Raw genomic sequence first — 21,746 nt, 5'->3', positions numbered from 1 at the left:
CCCACATTACTGGAAATAACCGGCAAGCGGTACAATTCAACGGCCTCTGCAGATGGCACTCCTTTGAGCATGAGTGTGAAAAATCCTGTGAGTCTGGACACTAACAGTTGTAAGATTGCAATGTTAAGAGTATTGCAGAAACCCTGGTGCTATTTCCAAATTTCAGCCAAAGTGCTGCGCACTTTCAATGGAAGTACTTCTATTAAATCAGTACTAAAATTTGATGGAGCATCAATAAATTTGAGGTTTCATGCTGCCTGAGCAAAGTGATGACTTACCTTTGACAAGATAATGGATGAGCATTCCCTCCAGGCTGTGGGATGTGATGGGGGTAGCAGTTACCCCCTCCCCTTTTCTCCATGGGTCTATGACTGCTGCAGTCACGAGATAAGGCATTAATGATCCCCATTCAAGACCATGTATTTCCCCTTTAAAGTGCCATGTGAGTATCCAAGTGGCAAAAGAAACCCATGTGTATTCTAAAAAGAAAAGAACTGAGTGAAGGATGCCCATATGAACACCTTTAAAGATCTTTTCGAAAAATACCTCCTCTTGTCATATTGTGCTCCCTTTAAAGCAATATTGGATAACTCCTGAGATGATAGCAAACAGTTGAGGGAGTTAAACAAAGATATGTAAGAGGGGACACTGGAAGTGCCAGATTAATAAAATAGCACTCACACAGAGAGCAAAGATCCTTGTAACTTTCCCCTATACCTGGAGAAACTCTGGAGGAATTTTGGACTAGCAGAATCCAATCAGTAAAAAGAATGGAGAGACAAAGATATAGAAAATAAACAACTGCTTTTGTACAAAAGCTGTTAAATAATTAGAAATACAAATTCAGCTTTAATTTCTGTGTTGACTAATTGGAATTAAACTCTCTTCAGACCCACTGATGTGGATTTAGTTCCACTGGGAAGAGAAACAAATCAAACTGAAATGTGCTGATTTAAATCTAAGCAGATCCAGAAGTACTAAACCCATTTTGATAACCTTGGCTCAAGTTGATTTATTGCACATGCCATGTATCCTTCCAATATCTTTTCTTGGTGCTTCTTAATACTCAGGACAAAGGTAAAGAAGTTGAGTCACATCTCCTTTCCCAAAGTTTTCCCCCAAAGTCTGTGCTACGTTCATCATACCAAAGAATTCCCAAAGGAGTTTTAGTAAATTTTAAAAAACCCAAACACTACTTGTATAAAATTAAATGAAGGCTTCCATATGCCTTGAATTCTTGAGCCTATGAGACATGATGGTGTATACATTTGAGCAACCTTTTGCCATAATTCAGTTTTGGAATTCAGAATGTTAGGTGTAAACTTCAAATGTGGGGCATGAAACATGGCTGGCATTTTAATTTCATAATACTTGGTTTCAGTGTTAGAACATCCAAGGTGATTGTATTGGCAAGGTACAAGGCTAAGCAGATTTCACACTTTTTTTTGTATTGGCAAGATGGTCTTGTTGACTCAACACTACAGCCACGGTGTTGAGAGTCCTTCCCCTCACCAGGGCCTGGTGTTGCGATACATGTGCATTTGGTGGATCCTTTTGGCCTCGTAGGGGCCTCCTGCGATTGCCCAGAGTGGCTTCACCTGCCATGGGCTCTTCGCCACACCATATTGTCCCTTGTTCTGCTGCAGGGCAAGCCTGGTCACATGGCAGTCGCTTTTGCAGGAACGGCTGCCATTCATCACTGTTAAATCTCCACCATTCTTAGTCCTTTCCAGAAGGGCTGGAGCAGCGAGACTCGGGGAGTCCATCCTTTGGAGAGAGGATTCTTGCTGAGCTGTCTCTCCTACGTGTCTGAGGGTGGCTGGGTCTAGGTGGACTGGATGGCTGATGGCGACACTGTCTGGCCTACTGGAGAAAAAGATGGCGTCATCCTGACAGAACTGGGAGGGCACAAGGGTCGCATGGCTAAGGGTGACGAGTACATATAGTGTACATATACTTTCTTTGGGCAGGGCAATGGAGCCTCTTTCAGCCTGAGAGCTGAATTCGATTGCAGAGCAGCTCAGTGGCTGCATTCCCATGGCAAGTGGGCACAAAGGCAAAAATGAAGTGAAGCCAAATCTAAGAGGCAAGGCCAAAATACCAGCCAATTTTAGCTTACAATTCTTAATGCAAGCTAAAATTGCATTACATTAAAGTAAGAGTTGTAACTTACAACTCTTAAGGAATTTTAAGAGTTAATTTTAGCTTACAGCTTTTAAGGAAATTAAGCCTTACAGGAGGCACTGCGAGCTTTCAGAATGGGGAAGAAAAACATGAAAAAGCAAAGAGACTATCAAACTATCAGGAGTGGATAAGCTGATTCTACCATTTCAGTTAGCAGCTAGGAGATGTCAGTTGTGTGTGAACAGAAACTTTCTTAGGTAGCCATTCAGGTTACACCCCCATGCGTAGTCTGAAGTGGAACAGTCCATTCTATCTCCTCATTCCAATACAGCTTCAGGTATTGTTTCTCTCACTGAGAACTGCCTTGGGGGCCCATCATTAGGCATAAGGAAATGCAAGATATGTTTTCCATACACTAACAATATAAATTTATAAAAGGCAGTTTTATAATATGTACTTTTTGACCAGTTTTTTAGTTTCCAATTTGCACTCCTTTCCGGAGGGAGAGTGATCAGTCCTGGGAAGGGAAGGGGCACAGCAAAGTGCAAGCAAAAGTGGGGGAACAATGAAAGAAGAGGAATCAGAAATGTCTCACAAGAGGAAAACTGATCAAAAACGGAAGCAGCTGGAAGAGGTTACCTAGTGGTGGAAAGGCAAAGTGGCCATGCTGGTGAGTGAGAGAACTTTTTCTAACAGGCAGGACTGGCTGTGCTTGCTCTCTCCTGCACCACTCCGCGCAGGCACAGAGCCATAAGTGTGATGCACGGGGAGCATGAAGGAGGAGGGGAAGAAGAATCACAGTGTGTGAGCCACCCCAGCAAACATCCTGGCTCGCTTGTGTCAGCAGGAGCTAGTACAGTCTGCTTGTGGCACTGCTGCTGGCTCAGTTGTCCAGGTCAGTTTGGACGTGTGCTCAGCTTTTGGTGCCTTGTGCAATTCTCTGGGAACTGTGGCAAACAAAGGCCACAAAGAAGGGAAAGGAAGAGGGATGTCTTACTGTCTCTCTGATTCCAGAGGATTTTTTGGTGGGCTGGGGATATCCTTTGCGTGACCTACAGAAATGAGAAGAAAGCCAAACACATACTGCATTAGATTAGCACAGATTCTACAATACCCCTCTATCTGGGAAGGCAGCACATTATGCTGAAATTGAAATTGGAAAATGCATTCAGAGCACAGCCGAACTAGCTATTGTGCAGGAATGCCCCTTACGTTCCGAAACATTAGCCAGCAGCACGTCAAACATCATCCCCACCAGTCAGAGCCCCACCATTTCTCATGGCTGCAACTGCTTTGCACCAGCACTGAAAGCACTGAGGGAAATAGATCAGCATCCTGGGAATTGCTGCTTGTTTAAAACAAACATCCAAGCCAACGTTTTTCAAATGGCAATACAGAAAGCTACCTTATGAATGGGTGAGACTAGCCCTGCAGTATTTACTCAGCGACATAATGCATGCATAGAAGTCCAAGGTTCAAGGGTTGGCATCTCTGGTTAAAGGTTCTGGATAAGAGGGATGGAATGAGCCCCTGCTGGAGATGGCATGAAACTGAGCCACCTGGAACAGAGCAGCAGTTTGGAAAGTTCTTTTTAATATATCTGTATAAACACACACAGGGACTGCAGGTGGCATAGTAGTTTAAACCGCTGTGCTGCTGGGCTGGTTGATTGAAAGATCGCCGGTTCGAATCTGCACGGCGGGGTGAGTTCCCATTGCTCCGTCCCAGCTCCTGCCAACCTTGCAGTTCGAAAGCATGCAAATGCAAGTAGAGAAAAAGGTACCACTTCGGCGGGTAGGTAACAGCATTCCGTGCACTTCAGTGTTTAGTCATGCCGGCCACATGACCACGGAGACTGTCTGTGGGCAAACGCTGGCTCCCTCGGCTAGGAAACGGAGATGAGTACCACCCCCTAGAGTCAGGCATGACTGGACATAATGTCAAGGGGAAACCTTTACCGTTACACACACACACACACGCACAAATTGGACAAGCTCCATAAAGGTCTCCACACACTGAGATGTGCTACAGAAATATGAATTTCTGAGTCCAGTGGGGACAACAGTCTCAATCTGTAGCAGGTAAGAGATATTTGTTCCAGTGTTATGAGATAAAGCTGGACCCAAGGGCAGCCCAAAATTGCAGGCAGCTGTGTTGATCTGTATCAACCACCCAAATATAGTATTCTTCATCTCCACTAGAAGCAGATCATAAGAAACTAGTGGGTCTTAACTGCCACTCAAGACCAAGCCACCCCCAACATTCTACATTACAGAAAAAGGCTAACCTACTGTTGCCGGAAAAATCTGTTTTTGCCCAGCTACTTTGGGGACTGCAGCTAAGGGCTGTTAGAAACGTATTGGTGCTGCATCCCAGTAGCACAGCGGTGCCAGGCCACCACTAGACCAACCAGACTTTACTCACTTGCTCTCTTCCCGGTGCCTTCTGGAACTGGGGCAGAGTTTTCATAGCAGCTGTAGGAACACTTCTGAGCCATTAGGATGTCCTTTTGAGGGCTCTTCCTAGAAGATGGGAGGGGAAAACAAGCGGGAGGATGGAGATGATGAGGTGGCAGGAAGCAACGGGTAGGGAGGGATTCCAAGCCAGAACACAGTGGGGCATGGGATATGCCGCAGGGGACTGATGCATGGGATGAACTCATGGTGATGGTGCTCAGATCTCCCTATTCGGAGGGAATATTCTTCCACTTACATTTATACCTCCCATCTGGGCAGCTCACAAAGCTTATGTTTCAATAAAAGTAATCATCAGAACTTCAACAGAAGTAGTCATATTGTTCACATGTAAGATACCTCTACCATAACTTAGGTCTAAAAAAAGCAAGCTAAAACCAGGCTGGGAGGAAATGTACTAAAATCTACACACGCACTAAAATCATCTAGCACAAAAAGCGTAGAAGATACAAAAAGGTTTTTGCTTAGCGCCCCCAAGAATCACAACTTTGGCATTAGGTGAGCATGGAGAGGGCCTTTCATAACTGGGGCACCACTATCAAAACGGTCCTTTTCCTCTCTATCGCCTTTGTTACCCAATCTGATGTGCACCGGGAAAGAACTTAGCTGAAGATTTTAAAGACTGGTGGAAGCAATGTTTTGAGTAGCCTGGCCCCAGGACTCAAGGTTAATGGCAGTGCTTTGAATTGGGCCCAGAAGGAGACGGCAAAACACTGGAGTACTTTGATCAAATGTATAGATCCTGAAGTGGTATTTCCTGGGGGTAAGTGATCCATATTGGATTTACTTTATCTTGTGCTTGACTAAGGTCATTTTGTTTTCACAATCCTATGGGGAAGATGAGTTCAAGAGACAAGGTCTTCAGCACTGTGAATAATGAACATTAGGACCAACCTGCACATGAGCAACTATGGCAAAACCCAAAATGCTGGGTAGCCCATGGTTCTTTTAAGGTTATGATCAGAAGGCATGTTGCACTGGGTACACTGCCAGCCCAGTTACCACTGCAAACCTGTGCCATGACAGGACTGGTTTCTGTCAAAATGTGGCATTGACAATGGTGGTACAGCCCTTATGTGTATTTCCGTGTTTAACTACTTTACATTAGCTAAGGATCAGGAAAATTAACAGGATTTCAAGGTGCAGGTCAATGATGCAATGCATGTTTACACAGAAAACCTCCTACCATGGCTGGCTAGAAAATGCCTGCAGTTGTAGGACCTTTTCCTGCCTAAATATGCATAGGATTGTGCCCCAGAACAAGCTGTATTAGATGCTACAATGTCAGACCAGAATGTATAGCTGCTGCTTACAGAAGAAGTGAGACCTGAATTTACTTCTCCCTCTGCGAGAAGTAATATTTTCTTTTGTACTGTGCCGACTGAATTTAAGCCAGTATTTTAAATGGTGAGTTGTCTTCAGTGCATTACCAGAGAAGTGCCATGTAGCTACAGAATGTAGGCAAGGTACAATCTAGTTCCAACATCAGGTTCCGGATTCAGTTTGCCCTCTTTGGTGTTCCACCCCCTCCAGAAATTTCCATGGAATTCAGGAGTTTATTGGGGATTCCAAGACTGCTCTGCCTGTGCTCCTTGGGTGGTTCTGCAAGAACATTGCTACTCAGAAGCCCTTCCCCCAAGTGGCTCTCTTTCTGAGAACAAGGGCACTCAATAAAGCCTACATAGCCTCCAAGATGATGGAAGCCTTGAAGTGGCATTATATCTTCATCAAGCATCATGGGGCACTTTCCTTCACCAAACTCACATTTTGTTATGCAATTTACACATAAGCACACCCAAGATCTAGTCCTTCTACTGATAGGAAACGGTAGTAGTACCTCGTATACATCATCAATTCAAGCTGTGACAACAGAGTTTCAGGCTAGATGTCAGGAAAGGTTTCCTCACTGTCAGACAGTGAAACCAATTGCCTAGAGAAGCCATGGGCTCTCCCACACCAGAGACATTCAAAAAGAAATTGGACATTCATCTGAGCAGGGTGTAAATTGGTGTCCTGAAACAGCAGGGGGTTGGACCAGATGATCAGGGCCCTTTCCAACTCTACTATTCCATGATATCCCCAAATTTCAGTGACCTGCCTTTTACAGTTTTCTATAAACCTGAACAAAGCACAGGCATAAAATATTCCAAAATCTAGGCAATGATGGTCCTGGGGGTTTCCACAATATAAACTTATTGCAGCACAAAATGCTCCATGTTCTTTACTACAGTCTGCTTTAATCTGAGTGCCAGGAAGAGGAGTTGTTTGTTTATACTTCTATGCTGCCCCATAACCTGAGGGTACTCTGGGCAGATTACAATATGCTGAACCAGAATATAAAAGTACAATCAATAAAACAGATAAAAACAATCAAACTGATAAACTGTTATACAAAGTGATACAAAATAGAAGATAATAAAGGATCATACTCAAAATATAAACCAAGTACAACTAAATAATTAAAAACAGAGCCAAACAATTAAATAAATCAGTAACAAAGCACAAAATAAATGAATCAAATGCCTGTTCAATAAGAGAGTTTATCCCTAAAGAGAGCAAGGTCAGTGCCAGCTATATTTCTGGAAAGCCTAAATCCTTCCCTCACCCAAAACATGATAATCTGACATCTTAAAATCTGAAATCAGTGCTATGCTCATTGAAAGCTGAGGCAGGGAAGAGTTAGTCAAACAATGGATTTCATTAGCCACCCCAGAGACAGTTTTAACCCCAAAACACTAATATTTAAAGTTATTTATGTTTTTCTTCCCAGTTCACAAGTTTGTGTTAGTATCCTGACTCTTTCATTCAAAAACATTGTTTTATTCTTTCTAGCTGAAAATAAAAATACTTCATGTTTGACAATAAGAAATGTTGGTTACTGTATCTGCAAAAATGGGTGGTGGTAAGGTGTATTCTGTCCTGTGTGTTTTCTGGATCTGGCAGTTTGGGTATTTTAGATAGCATGATGGCGGGGGGGAGGCATTTGGGGACATTTTATAGCTACTAAATATATTGTAATGTGAGTTTAGAGTATTTTTGCACAATTTGTTAGATTCTTCTAGTGATGAGCAAGTAAAGGAAAGTTCCATTTTTGCCCCACCTTGTTGAGGACCGTATGTTGCCATGGTTACTTTTCTTCAGAACTGGACCACACATGCATGCATTATAGGAAAGAACTGGAGAAAACTTTATATGGCAAAAAATGATTTAGATTCATTCAGGAAGCTATCAGATGTTGAACAAAAAACTCAAACAAGATCACTTCATTGAATTTTTTTAAAAATTCCAACCTTTATTGACATGTAAACAAAAGTTCATATTTTCCATGCCAGACACCAACAGCTGAAGTCAGTTCAGAGTCTTGGGTCCTTTGATTAGAAAGGGTAGTGGAGAAAGAGACTGAATAGGGCCAAGCCTCAAGAAGGGATTCTGTCAAGTTGCCAAAAGGTAAAAAGGTAAAAGGGGTGTGCTAGGAGTTCTCCACAGCAGAACAGATGTTAAGTCTGCTGTGTGCTATGGAGCACAATGGCCCAGAATAAGAACCCCCTCAGAGCAAAAGTATTACTGTTCATGTCCAGTCTTCCTCTCCAAGTGGCAGCCCTATTCAGTTTCACTTTTTCTGTCAGAAAAAGTAGTGTGGGGGTATTTGCGTGAGAGAACTGTATGTGCTCTGCAAACTGCCACGCTAGTCACTTGAAGGGTCTGTCACTATACCTAGTTGAATGAATGCTCTGAGAATGGAAATGAGAGGGGACTTTCTAGAAGAGTGATGAAAGAGACATCTCATCTGCCCTTAGCACCTGGTGATCAGAGATATGCTGCCTGTGAATGAGCATCAAGGCTACTGGTTTATATAATACTTGTAAAGTGGAGTGTCATTCAGGTGTCTGGCCTCATAAGGAAGTTACTGTGAAAACAGACTGAGTTAGACACTGGAGGAATTAGCTGTTAAGTTGGTTGACTTAAAAAGAGGATTAGACAAATTCATGGAGGATAGGTCTATCAGCTTTTAAGGAATGGTAAATTAAAAACTGGTTGGGGAGAAGGTAGATAGAAATGTACTGCTGGTTGTCAAAAAGAGTTTTGCAATAGACCACCAAGAGTCTGGCTCCCAATTATAAAACAACAAGGTAAATGGTTCTCCTTGCCTTCTAAATGAAGCTGGTACAGATTTAAGCTTGTGGGGGGAAATAGAGCAGGAATAGATTTATTTATTATTTATTTAAAACATTTCTATGCTGCCCCCATCGCAACAAAGCCTCAGGGTGGCTCACAAAAAACAAAAACAAAAAAACAAAAACAAAAACATTTAAAACCCCCCGGTGCATTCTCAGCTAATTTAAAATCCTAATAAATACAATAATTTAGCAATTAAAATAACATTTAAATAAAAAGGTCTTGGTCTGGTGCCGAAAAACAAATAATGATGGCACCAGGCGGACCTCTCTGGGGAGTGCATTCCATAGGTTGGGTGCCACCCCAGAGAAAGCCCTCCTCCGAGTACGCACCCTCCTAATATCCTTCATGGAGGGTTCCCGGAGAAGGGCATCCATTGCTGATCTCAAGGGGTGGGAGGGCATATATGGGCGCAAGCGTTCCTTTAGATATCCAGGTCCCAAGCCGTTTAGGGCTTTATAGGTCATAACCAACACCTTGAATTGGGCCCGGACTTCAATCGGGAGCCAGTGGAGCTGACGGAAAACTGGGGTTATATGAGAACAATGCCCAGTCCCTGTCAGCAACCTGGCAGCTCTATTCTGCACCAATTGAAGTATCCGGACCATCTTCAAAGGTAGCCCCACGTAGAGCGCGTTACAGAAATCTAATTGGGAAGTTACCAGCGCGTGTGTCACTGTCGCCAGGCAGTGTGCAAATGAACTGTGAGCTCAGTTCTGCAACGGAAAAGAAATCCGTGGGCTAAACATATGAATGTAAGAGGCATGCTGGATCAGACCAAGGGACCAACCTTGTCCAACCTTCTGTTCACACAATGGCCAACCAGCACGCCAAAGTCAGGGCATGAATCCAAGAGTGCTCTCCTATTCAAGTTCATCAGCAACTCATGTGCATAGGTGTACTCCCTTTAATACTAAAAGTAGCATATAGCTATCATGACTATTAACCATCAATGGCCTTGTCCTCCATGAATTCATTCAATTCCCTTTTAAAACCATCCAAATTGGCAGCCATCACTACTTCTACCATTCTTGTTCAATCACATGTTATCATTATGGATGAACCCTGCACTATGGTTTAGCTATAGGTTAACCACAAACAGCACCGAATCCATAACCAAACAACAAACTATGGGTTCTCTTCTGCAACAACACACAACTGAACAACAACCCATGCATAGCCCAAACTCAGGGTTATAAGTTAACCAGGCCACTGTATGTAGGACTTCCTTCTGTCTGTCCTGAATTCCCCACCATTCAACTTCATGAGATGACCTTGAGTTCTAATATTATGCGAGGGGTAGAAAAATGTCTCTTTAACCACTTTCCCTACACCATTCATAGTCTGGTATACTTTTCAAAGGTTCTTTTGATGTTTAATCCTTCACTCAAGCCACTATTTGCACCTGGCTTTAGCTGACTTCTAACTTCTGACTTCATCCCTGACTCAAAATGTCAAAAGTGTGCCCCCAAGTCCCAGATGCTGAGGACACATTAACAGTAGGAAATTTATCACCCTCACAATCTGCCTGTGAACTTCTTGGGGGCACCTGGACGGCTAGTTAGAAGCCAGAAGATGGCCTGCATTCTAGTTGTGCCCATGTTGCCTGATGGCATAACCATGCAAACTCCGTGGGCTTAGCCCTCCTCACACAAGAACAGCCCCCGTGGCCACATGATATGGCTGGCATTCTACCGACATGCGCAGGCTACAAGAGACCATTCAGGAAGTGTCTTGGTACATAAAATAAACATGCTTCAGCTGTGTCTGCCTCTGACTTCTCTCCTCTGTTCTGGACCCCTTTTTATAGCATAGTGCTAGGGAGCAAAATAAACCCTGTTCATTATATGCAGCGGTGGGTAGTGAATTTTGAATTTAGCATTCCAAGGCTCTGAGTTTACATCTAGCAACTCATTTTAGCCTTTATGCCAAGACAGTTTTGAAATCACACTAGTAAAACCTCAGTAGCCAGAGTGGAGAGCCTGAGCAGGAATCAGTGGTCAGAAGGCAGGCTTCAACAAATGGACTCCATCATTTCTTGCTCCTCACAAGAGCGCACCTACCAGTTAAGGAACATCTACATTATGAAAGCTAAGTAACTTTTGGACATAAATCATTAGACAGGTTGCTGCTTTTCCTGACACAGAGTTTCAGCTACTTTGCTCCCATCCCTAATCACACACAACTCTGAAAGAACATACACTTCACTTATCTGGCAAATCATTTTTTTTTCTTTTTGCAGAAAAAAAGAAAAATCATTTTGTAGACTCCTGATACCTTTCTCTTTCTTTCTGTTGCAGGAAAATGCCTTTTCAGCAGGGCACACAAGCCCCAATCTGCTTCCTTGGCTCCTAGTTTCCTCCCTTTCTGTCACCTGAAACCATCCTCTTTCAATTCCAAACCTGTAAATAAAACTCAGAACTTCCTCCAGCTGAGGTTACCACTTATAAACCCTGTAAAAAGTATTCTTGCTTTGGAAGCATGGAGGCAATTATGCTTTTAAACCACCAAAACAATGTCCTTTTTAAACTACTAAGCAGCCCACAAAACAGTCATAGGTGCACAATTATCCCATTCCAAAGGCAAAACATACGACAGACTGAACAACATCCAAATAACCACATATAACAGACTGGGTAGACTACAAAGCTGAGGAAGATGGGAGGGCAGGGCTGGAGCTGCAGAGAAGGGTCCAGAACTTGAATAGCCTAATGAGCTGCTGTTACAATTTGGGGGAGCTGCACAATTGCAGAGGGCTTTACTCAGTACTCTCTCTAGAGAGGCTTGGCCTGGATTCCATAGAGTTTTCTCTGTGGGTAAAGCTGGTTCTATAATTTCAGTGGGGACTGAGGGAGACTGCAATTGCTGTATGCTGGTTATCTGGAGAAAAGAATAATCCACTTCAAAGGGAACAACTTTAGTCCCACACAGAACCCTATTTTGGCTTCTCTGAAAGTTCTGTAAGTACTTCTTGCCTGCTTTCAAAACCATTAGGAGTTAACTGGGAAAGAAGCACTCAAGTGCATCGAGCAAGGTAAGGCTGAGAGCACATGAGATGATTGAAGGGTTCAGATCTGCCTTCTGGGTGATACTTCTCCTGGAATGTCTTTCCAGCAGAGCAGAAACTGGCTCTGGAGATGTTCTTGGTCTTGGGAGACCATTTTAGTGCTGGGAGGGGCGGAAGGCAAAAGGAAGCTGGGCAAATATGCTAAAAGAAACTGCAATGTTTAGCTTGCAGCTCTTACAGACAGAAAAAGAGGCATTTCAACTTTTCTGAATGGGGGGAAAACTGCATGAAAGCCGGGAAAGCACCAAACCCCTGAGAGTCGGGGAAATGGGGCACAGCCAACTAGGGGACTCAGAAGGCCAACTTAGGAGCCAGGTTGGCTGATTTTCTCCTGCTTTTCATTTGTATGCCACCCAATAGCTGAAGCTCTCTGGGCAGTTAACCACAATTGATACAATAAAGTACAAAAATACAAAACAACAAAACAGCATAACATTCCAATATAAAATTTAAAACAGTAATTTAAAAAAACCTGAGCCAACTAGAACAAACTGAGGTGCTTCCCCCAAAGTGGTGTCTCCCACACTGCAGCTCCAGCCTTCCTGATGGGGCCTCTCGGGGTGAGGAGCAGAAGGGATGGCTCACTCTGGGTGGGACGGCACCTTCCCCCAAGGCAGTGCCAGCAAGCAAGAGGTGCAGCATGGCTGCCCCATTTCCAGAGGGGTCTCCCATACCTGAGGCTCACTCGCTAGCAGCTCCACTTAAAATGTATCACATGCTGAGGCTCAGGAAGGCCCCTGTCAGAAACCGCAGACACCTGCAGCTTGTTGAAGCAGATATGGACTAAAGGGCTGACTTGCTGCAATGCAGCTCCATTTGTCCCCCACATTCCCCCCCCCCCCCCCGGTGAACGCTTTAAACAGAACAGCCTGCAGCCATATGAGGCACCTCGGTCATTCACTCAAAATAAGGACAAAGGGTGCCTCAGAAGTAGCTGGGGGCATAATGGAGCAAGAGGAGGAGTAAATGGGCCTTCTTCAAAGGTCTACACTTGTGCTGGGGGCAGGAAAAATGGGGCCTCACTGACACCCCTCCCCCATAGGCCTATCCCTTGCCAAGCCTTGCAAACAAATCCACAAGTGTTCTAGCCTATACACATATCAAAGTTAGCCACTCACAGCAAAAGGATAGTCTGGAGAACAAACCAGCTCTGTCCCATTTCAGAAAAAGCTTTCTGCTGGCTTTTTCTCCAAGACACAAGTTGAGAAGAAACCCTGCAAGACACCTTGGAGAATTAAAGTCTAAACATGTTCTGCCACAGGTTTTCTGTCAGATGCATGATGAAAATGGTGGGAATTTTTGGCTAATGAATCAAATGTTTCCCCTAAAAGAACCGTTTCCTCTTTAAAATTGAGGCTACCAGCCTGGACACTGCTAAAGCAGTGGGTTCCATTTCAGAGCAAGTAGATTTTGAAGCCCAACGAAACCAGTTCACCAGGGACAGCCATGAGATACGGATGCCCCACAGGCACCAAGTCGCTTCTCACCCCACCTTCCACTCCCCAGAATAAAACTACTGTCTGATTTCAGTCTAAGGAATAAAATATCATACAAGGAAGAGAAAGCCAAATGGTGCCTAAGGCAGACAAGCCAAATGGCACACTCACCCACTCCAAACACTTTTAAGTATTAACCACTTAAGTAATTTGATAGTTGCCTTTAATGGTACTCTGCGCTACTTCCCCCTTCTTAATAGTAGATGCTGCCCTGATTCTGTCAGGTTACTTTAGTTGCCAGAACAACATTTACAAGAAAAGCCTTCTGGAACTAAGTGGTAATTCACAGGAGGCCAGTAGCTTACCATTGCCTTCCCTGCGTCTATGACCGGCAGGCAAAACCAAACATTGGCTAAGGAGCCCAAGGCAGATCTATGTGGCAACTGAATGCAGTTCATGGTGTTTGTGAAACTGTACATTGCGTTTCACTTAGAACACCAAGAATTTGCTCACTGTAAACTTTGACCACTTTGGAGCTGAAGCACAAATCAATAAATAATTTGAAGTTAAAGAAAATGCTAAAAAGGAAGATTTTATCTTCTAAAAACGTAACCAAATTCCTTTGCTTAAAAAAATGAAGCAACCCCTCCCCCACGACAAAACTCACCACACACTCCCAGCACTATATAAATTAACCCATGTTCTTACAGGTTTTACCCATAAAGCTTATAAAAAAGGAAGGGGATGAATAAATTGGATGTAAAATCAAATCTCGTTGCTATAAAGAACTCAAGACACAAGTGGAGGCCCAGTGGTTGGGGAGACACAGCAGAGACCGGCGATCAATGGCTGTTGTCAGAGCGATTCAGGGAGCTGGCAGTGGATGGGGCAGGGTGTGGGGACAGCGAGAGAGAGAGAGAGAGAGAGGGAGGGAGGGAGGGAGGGAGGGGTATAAAAACAAAAAAGAAAGACAGACAGATTAGATTTCTGAAGGACTGAAAGAAAAGCATCAATTTAAAAATACTAAAGGTAACATATCTCTTCTTTGAGCAATGATGCTTATAAAGAAATGGTACACTGGAAATGATTCCACGCTTTGAAGCTGGATTAATGCTATACTGCATTAATATCAGTGTGAATCAGTGTGAATTACAGAATGTATGACAGAGCAGGAAGGAGATTCAAAAACTAAACAATAAGGGCTAGAACCAACACCACTAAAACAAGAGACATGAGCTTCTGGTGCAATTAAACATAGACTATGCGTGAATTGATGTGTTTTGGAAGGGGGTTTCCATGGGCTCCTACATTTTAACTGTCTTTGAGAAGGAAGACCAATTCAGTAAACCAGTTCCTGTGCTCCTAGGTGGAGAAGCCATCTAGGTCAGTCTTCCCAAACCTGGTGACCTTCAGAGGCATTTGGACCACAACTCCCAGAATTCCCATCCAGCAAGGCCATAGACTAGGAATTCTGGGTGTTACAGTCCAAATGTGTCTAGAAGGCACAAGGTTGAGGAAGGCTGATCTAGACAATCTGTCTTCTGCTATAGACATGTCTTTACAACAGGGTGCTGTGGTTAGATGCCCAATTATTATTTATTTCTGTGAGCCATCCCGAAGCTATATAGCAAGGGGATGGCATACAAAAATTAATTAATTAATTATCAGACTGGATCCAAAATGAGCAGAAGTCTGCTCTTACAGTGGGACTTCCACTAAATTGTGGGATTGCCCCATCCTCTCTTCTCCTTGCAGTTTTCCTTGAGTGTTCCCCAATCCTCCAGAAAAGACTCTGTAGCGTGCAAGGGGCTGCAGAATGGAGGAAATCCCTTCTGCCAGAAGGAGTGAACTGCTGGTGGAACAGCACACTGGAGTATGACCTTTGGTGTGGTTATGCCACTCCTAAGAACAATTCCCAAAGAGAGGTTCTAGAGAGAAAGAGGGAGAAACATGAATGTGCAGCCAGGCACCAGAGAATGCTAAATCCTTCTGCTGATATTCTGATTCACTGCTGCTTTCCTCTTTGAAACTGACCCAGGCAGGCAAGAAAGGTGCCTGCTTTGGGCAAGAGAGAACAGCTTCAGGGACAGGTTGTAGAGGAAGGGTTAAACAACACCTAATCCCTGCTCCCTCTGTCACTTGACAAACTTGGGGTTGAAAATTTGTATCTGTCAATGTAATGTGCAGTTCCAGCCTGAAAACTGCATGGGGCTTCCAGAATTCCTAATACCCTCCCCAACACCAGGAACTACCTTCTAGTTTCAAGATCTGTGCCTCTCATTCTTCTCCCCTGGGTGTCTAGAATGATATAAATGAGGCATATTCTACAGATGTAATCCAAATACTTCCTACATGGGCTCAATCTACTTCCCTACATGTTCATGATTTTAGAATAGGGAAGCTGCTCCTGGTAGGATTCTCTTAGAAGCACACTCTCAGCATTTCTGCTATTATTACTTCTGCCATGTAAATGGAAACATGCACAGGAAAATAAGGGTGGCCTGCACTCAAGGAGCTCAAAAGGATTATCACGAAAGGCAACAGAGTGAGAGCACATTAACAAAGCTTGGGTAAGAGCAATGGCAGTTCAGGAACAAGCAGTTGTCAAAAGCTGTGTAGGAAAGATGGCCTCTGAGGATTTTTTTTTTTAAAGGTAGTGCGCCAGAGAGGTAGGCGAGGGAGGGAGCACCAGATATCAAGGCCAGGAAGAGTCTGGGCAGAGGCATTTCATTTAGAAGAGCAGGGGATGTAGAGTTGGAGGAATAAAGCACATATGGAGACAGAATGACCAGTTGAATCCCACTTGTCCCAACGGCCATCTCAATTGACTGATGAGGTTCAGGTCAGGATACCAAGTGTTATTGTAACGGGCAGGGGCGGGGAGCTCTAGATTCCCTTCTGGATAGCACAACATTGTGGCTGGACAAGAAATTAGGCTTCATGTGTAACGAAATTTACTCCACCTTTGTTAGGAAGGTTGCCAGTTGCAAGGGCAGCTTTCAGATTCCCAGAAACCTCCAAAAAAGAATCCTCTGACATGAAGGGCTGGTTGTATGCCTCAATTTCACAGGAAAGCAACAAAAGCTCTGAATGTGGTACTAAGCACAGAATTTAGCTTCCCGAGAATATCTCAGCTCTTATTTATCTGTTCGTTAAAGACTTTAGCCATTACAATGTGAAGATATGCTTGACAGTGCCCAGTGAAGCCTCAAGAAAGAGGAAAAATGGCTCGATAATGATTTCATTAATTTAAAGGAGCGAAAACTCAGTGCCCTGCCTGGCTCTTCACCTTTCCTTCCATCCAGAATGAATTATCCAAAATTATACCAATCGGGTCATTTTGAATAATTTACTCAAGCTTCAGAAATGAATTTTTCTAATGAAGAATTTTGATTTCCCGGATGCCAAATTTCCATCTAGTGTGATGTACTCAAAGCCAGGCTAATTAGCCTCCCGTAGGGAAAAGAGATTCTATGGAAATCAAATGCTTGTCAGGAAGGTGGCTCAGTGACCCTTACGGGTTCCCAAGCCGGTGTGCACCAAGTGCACCCACTCACACAAAACGAAAGCATCCTTTCCCCCCATATCATACCTGGTCCTTCTCCTCTGTGAAATTGGGTCTCCAGGCTCCCCATTCATCAGATGGTGGGCAGCTGAGTGCGGGGGGCAGAGGCGCAGGTTCCTCAGCAGCTCCTGCTCATTGAGGAAAGGCTTGAGGCAGCCCCGCACTGGGGAGTTCCCCACACTGCTAGAGCGAGTCAGCGAGCGAGACTGGTTGAAAGGCCACGGGGGTTCAACTTCTTCCTTCAGGACTGCAAGTCGGGGTAAAGAAGGAAAATAATGCATTTTTAAAAGATGCTGAAGATCATCCCCCAGCTCCTAGACCAGCTTTCTCCTATCTAGTGCCCTCAAGAGAGTGAACTCTCATTCTCATCCCTTCTGGCCAGAATGGCCCACTTCCAGAGGGCACCAGGTTGGGGAATACCACTGTAGAGAAAGGGTATTCATTTCTGTTTGGATACGGCTACTCTGGGTCCTTTGAAATACACAGAACCATCACTACCATCTTTGTCTTCCAATGTACTTGCTGCCAGGCCAAGCTCGGAACAGGTGGGAAGCTCGAAACAGCTGTATCCTTGATTCCCAGCAGTTCAACATTTGAAACTTGTTCCCCTGATATGTTCCCCTGATATCCCTGCTTGGGAGCAGTTTAGAACTAGCATATTCTAAACGTGATGGCAAAAACTGGGAGCCTCTAGCTTATTTATTAAAAGCAAACTTTTTGCTGATTCAGATTCTTAAAATATGGAAGGACGGCTGAGCCAAGGAATGGATTTAGATTCATTTTGACTGAAGACCATCTCAATGTTCAGATTAGCTCTTCTCATACAGTTCAGCCTCTCTTAAAACCAAGCAGCTCCCTTACCCTAAGTAGACCCACATGACCTATGTGGACTGAGTATCTCAGAACCAGGAAGACATCTTGTGTCTCTTTCTCGGCCTCATGTCATCAGCCAGCTCAGCCAAACCAAGCCAAGGAGAATGGAAGTTCAAGTGGGACCTTCCATCTCTCCCCCAACCCCAGCATGAATACAGTTGCATTTCCCAACTTTGTAAAAACAACTCCCTGCCATTGATTAGCCTGAGTCTAAAAGCGAATTGCTCAGGCCCATTTCCCAAACTAGTACTGGTAAGAAGCATCACTCATAACATTCTTACATTCTCGGTCTGATAAGGAATATGGTTTTATCTCCCCCTCATGACGCTTTGGAGGCAGCTTTCTCACTGGTGCTGTGGGGAAAGAAAAAGCAAGATGATTAAGCTTTTGAAAGAAAGGGAAAAAAATCAACACCACTTTCTGAAATTGGCATTTTAAGAGCTTAGATATTGAGGACAACCAAAGATCAAGCTGTGAAGAATGACAGTTCTAAATTGTGCAGATAATCAAGAGAACAAAATCAAAGGCTGGTTATTTAGCGAAGCAGAGCATGGTTGACCTGAATAGTTGCCAAGACAAGCAGTAGGAACAATCCCATAATTATTGAAATATTTCAGTGAGCATAACCTCAGCTATACAATTTATTCAGCAAATTTCAAGAGAACAGGAAAACTGTCATTTGACAAAACTCCCCCACTGATCATCTACATTTAGTTATCATAACTGTCAACCAATTTCAAGATATCTGGCAGAAGTTAAATCATATCCAGCGAGATGAGATATATTTATGCTATGATAAATTCACCATGAAGTTATTAAATGCAAAAAAAAAGTAAGCTCATGGGTGGGATGATTTTTAGTATGTTAGCTTATAACTCAGAAGAGCAGTGTGTAGGAGAACTGGTCAAATTATTAACAGCAATTGTCCTTTTTTACTTAAAAAAGAAACTGTAGGTGTTGTCAGGCTCCTTTCTTCAAACTTCCCTTTTCTTTCCTTCTTCTGTTCTGCTTAGTGCAGAAGGGAAATAGGAGGTGCCTCCTAACCTAATTCAGAGCAAAGGGTTTCTCTCAACTTGTTTGCTATAGGATGGAGCAGAATACACTCCAGTGTTCTTGATCTCTGCCTGGTAACAGGCAAAAGTACAGTTAATAGACTGTACCCAATGTTAGTCTTAATTAGGATAGATACTTTGAGATGAATGGGACTTAATTAAGTTGGACGATAATTGGATACAACCCTGTTACTTGTGAGAGAACTCCTGCCTGGGAATGCTATGTGCAGCCAGAAAGCTTGTCAGTCTAACCATGATCACGCAAGCTTCAACAGGAGGTAGCCACTTGTCACTGTGCGTGACAGCTGTCAAAAAGGGGGGAGCCCCAAGCCGTGATTATATGGAAAGGAACCAGAACTAAATTGCCAAAATAGCAATGTTGGTGTGACTACAATGAAAAGCTATGTGAGGTTCTGGTGGTTGCACCTTAGAAAGGATATTGTAGGCCTGGAAAAGTGCAAGAAAAGGCAACAAAGATGACGGAGGGCTACAGCAAGCCCCTAGAAAGAAAAACTCACAATATGTATTGGTTTAGTTTTAAAATAAGCAACCCCCCCCCCATATAATATTGTGAGGTGCATAGTAAATGGACAGAGAGAAGTGTTTCTGCTTCCACCATTCTAGAATCTGGGCTTGTTCAATAAAGCTGGATAGTGGGAAATTTAGGATTCACTGTCACAGTTCTACTATAGTTCTACTTGCTACCACAAGATATGGTGATGGCCACTAACTTAACGCTTTAAAAATTGGTAAATCCAATATATGGAGCGTAAGAGTATCATTGGCTACTAGTCATAATGTCTATATGTTACCTCCACCATGTTTCTGAGCACCAGTTTGTGATCAACCACAGGTGAAGATTCTTGCCTTCATTTCCTGTTTGCGGGCTTCCCATAGACATCTACCTGGCCACTGTGGGAAGCAAGATGCTGGACTGAAAAGGGATTTTGTCTGATCCAACAGAGCTCTTCTTATGTTCATACTTGCCTTTCTTTAAAACACAGACACACACACTCTTAACAAAAATACTATGTGACTTCTTGACCAAGGTGGCATGATCAGGGAGGGAAAATAAGCCAGGGTGGCATGTTTTCCCACCCCATGTGCCAGCAGTGAGCTGCTGAATTAGCACAATTGCCCTCAATAGGCACTGGCTCAGAATCCATCAAGGGCAGGTGTCTGGGGTGATTTACTAGCCACCCTGAAACTCCAGAAAAAGCCATGGGTTTCAGGGTAGATTCTAAATCAGTCCACCCACCCTTGGCAGGCTTGGCTGTCAGGACAACCAGTGTCCAGTGAGAATAATTATGCTGATTAGGCAGCTCACAGCTGGTACATGCATGTTGGGAAAATAAGCTACCAGGGCTTATTTTCCTTCTGTGAGTGTGAAGATCTGCTAAATGAAACTTACCCAATGAAGCCTTCCACTGCTTGAAATGGGGAATGGTCAGGAATTCTAGGAGTTGTCATGGAAAATACCTGGAGGGTCCCAGGTTGGGAAAGGCTGGTTCACTAAAAGCTCACACATCAGAAACATCTAGAAAAGCAGGCAAGCCTCTACATTTGTGTATTCCAGCCCCAACAAGCATCTCATATTCCTTTTATAGACAGGCTGGACAGCTGAAAAGGTAATGTGTAGTCCATCCCACCACTCAAGATCCATACCCCAAAGGCAGAAAAACAAATCTGGGGTCCTCCAGATATTTTATACCACAACTCCCATAAGCCCTGATCAACACGGCCAATGGTAATAGTACTTGTAGTCCAAACCATTATAGGGACACCTGGTTGACTTTGCCTATGCTGGAGCATACTATGCAGAATCACACAACGCCAAGGGATACAACCAGGCAAGGGACATTTATGACCTGACTCACCATGCTGGTGGCTGAAAAAGCCCTGGAAAATCACAAAGTTGTTCACCTGAAAGAAAAAGAAGCAATGCATAAAACCAACAGAACACAAAGAAAGCCATCCTATTCCATATTTTTGCACTCCCTGCAAGTGAGAAAACAGCATGTTACTTTTTTCACAATCTGCAGATTTGCTTCAGCTTTTCACTGGGCAGAATCACACTTTTTAAGGTAGGGGTGAGAAGCAGGCGGCCTCCCAAATGCTGTCACACTGTGCCTTTCATCAGTTAACACTGCCAATGGTCACAAAACAGTGGGAACTGCAGGCCAACCATGCCATGAGGGCCCCTTGTTCTTCATCTGTGTTAGGGGACCAACTACAGCTCAATGGAAGGGCATGTGCTCTTGCTCCATTCTTTGCATTTAGTCCCGAGATCTCGGGAAAGAAAATCTCTCAACAAGAAAGGACACCGCTGCAATACAGACCGGGAACAACGCAGCTCTTTTAGTTTCTGAAATGGAAATTAACACGTAAAACACATACCTTTCCTGTCCTCTTCAAATATTTTAGTCAGGTCCTTTCAACATACTCTGTCAACCCAAGTTCCTATGACAATCCATTTTATGGTGCCATGTATAGCAGCAACAGGTGACTGGCAATATTGTTCTGATTAATTGTCTAAAATGGGTAAGTTATCAATAAGAAATATTGCTGTGTTAAGTAACGATTGCTGGTATTTTGTTTTGCTATTGCAAAACTTAAGTTTTCATTTTGTAAAGTATTTTGTGATCTATCTTATAACATGATATTTTCTCATGTATTGCAAGCTGCTTTTAATGTAAATGTATTATGGGCAAGGAGCATAAAAATAAAGTGATGGCAATTTCTTTTCCTGTTTAGAGTGCCTCTATTTATTTTTCCATCCCTCTCTCCATGAAATAATACTGACTTCTTATGCAAACTTTATACTCTCCACTGTGACGTACACATTCTGCAATCAAAGATGTGATAATGAGAAATGCCCTGGTTCTAACAAGTGTCCAATGTTTTATCTCCCAAAATCTCAGTGCATTTTAAGCACAAGCTCTTCCTCAAGGCATGAAGGCTAGAAAATGCCTGCTGTGT

The 21,746-nt window shown here is 43.5% G+C and overlaps 1 protein-coding gene across 5 annotated transcripts in view; it reads right to left on the bottom strand.

The window, feature by feature from the left end:
* Positions 1-821: 821 nt before the first annotated feature.
* Positions 822-21,746, bottom strand: part of ATAT1 (alpha tubulin acetyltransferase 1) — a 34,020-nt gene continuing 13,095 nt past the window's right edge. For 3 of the 5 annotated variants that reach the window (XM_044422454.1, XM_044422457.1, XM_044422456.1), the window contains 6 exons: positions 20,645-20,690; positions 17,997-18,068; positions 16,870-17,089; positions 4,549-4,646; positions 3,122-3,176; positions 822-1,866 (listed from right to left, as the gene is read on the bottom strand). In XM_044422454.1, coding sequence (XP_044278389.1) covers positions 1,509-1,866; positions 3,122-3,176; positions 4,549-4,646; positions 16,870-17,089; positions 17,997-18,068; positions 20,645-20,690 — 849 coding nt within the window. In that variant the 3' untranslated portion in view covers positions 822-1,508. Of the gene's footprint in view, positions 1,867-3,121; positions 3,177-4,548; positions 4,647-11,039; positions 14,151-16,869; positions 17,090-17,996; positions 18,069-20,644; positions 20,691-21,746 lie in introns of those variants that run through there. The other 2 variants (XM_044422455.1, XM_044422458.1) reach the window with 2 other exon arrangements.

This window comes from Varanus komodoensis, unplaced genomic scaffold (genome assembly GCF_004798865.1).
Source record: "Varanus komodoensis strain SLA01 unplaced genomic scaffold, ASM479886v1 scaffold128, whole genome shotgun sequence".
NCBI classification, from domain to species: Eukaryota; Metazoa; Chordata; class Lepidosauria; order Squamata; family Varanidae; genus Varanus; species Varanus komodoensis.
The sequence above is the reverse complement of the archived record's forward strand: the minus strand, read 5'-3'. Positions and strand labels throughout refer to the sequence as shown.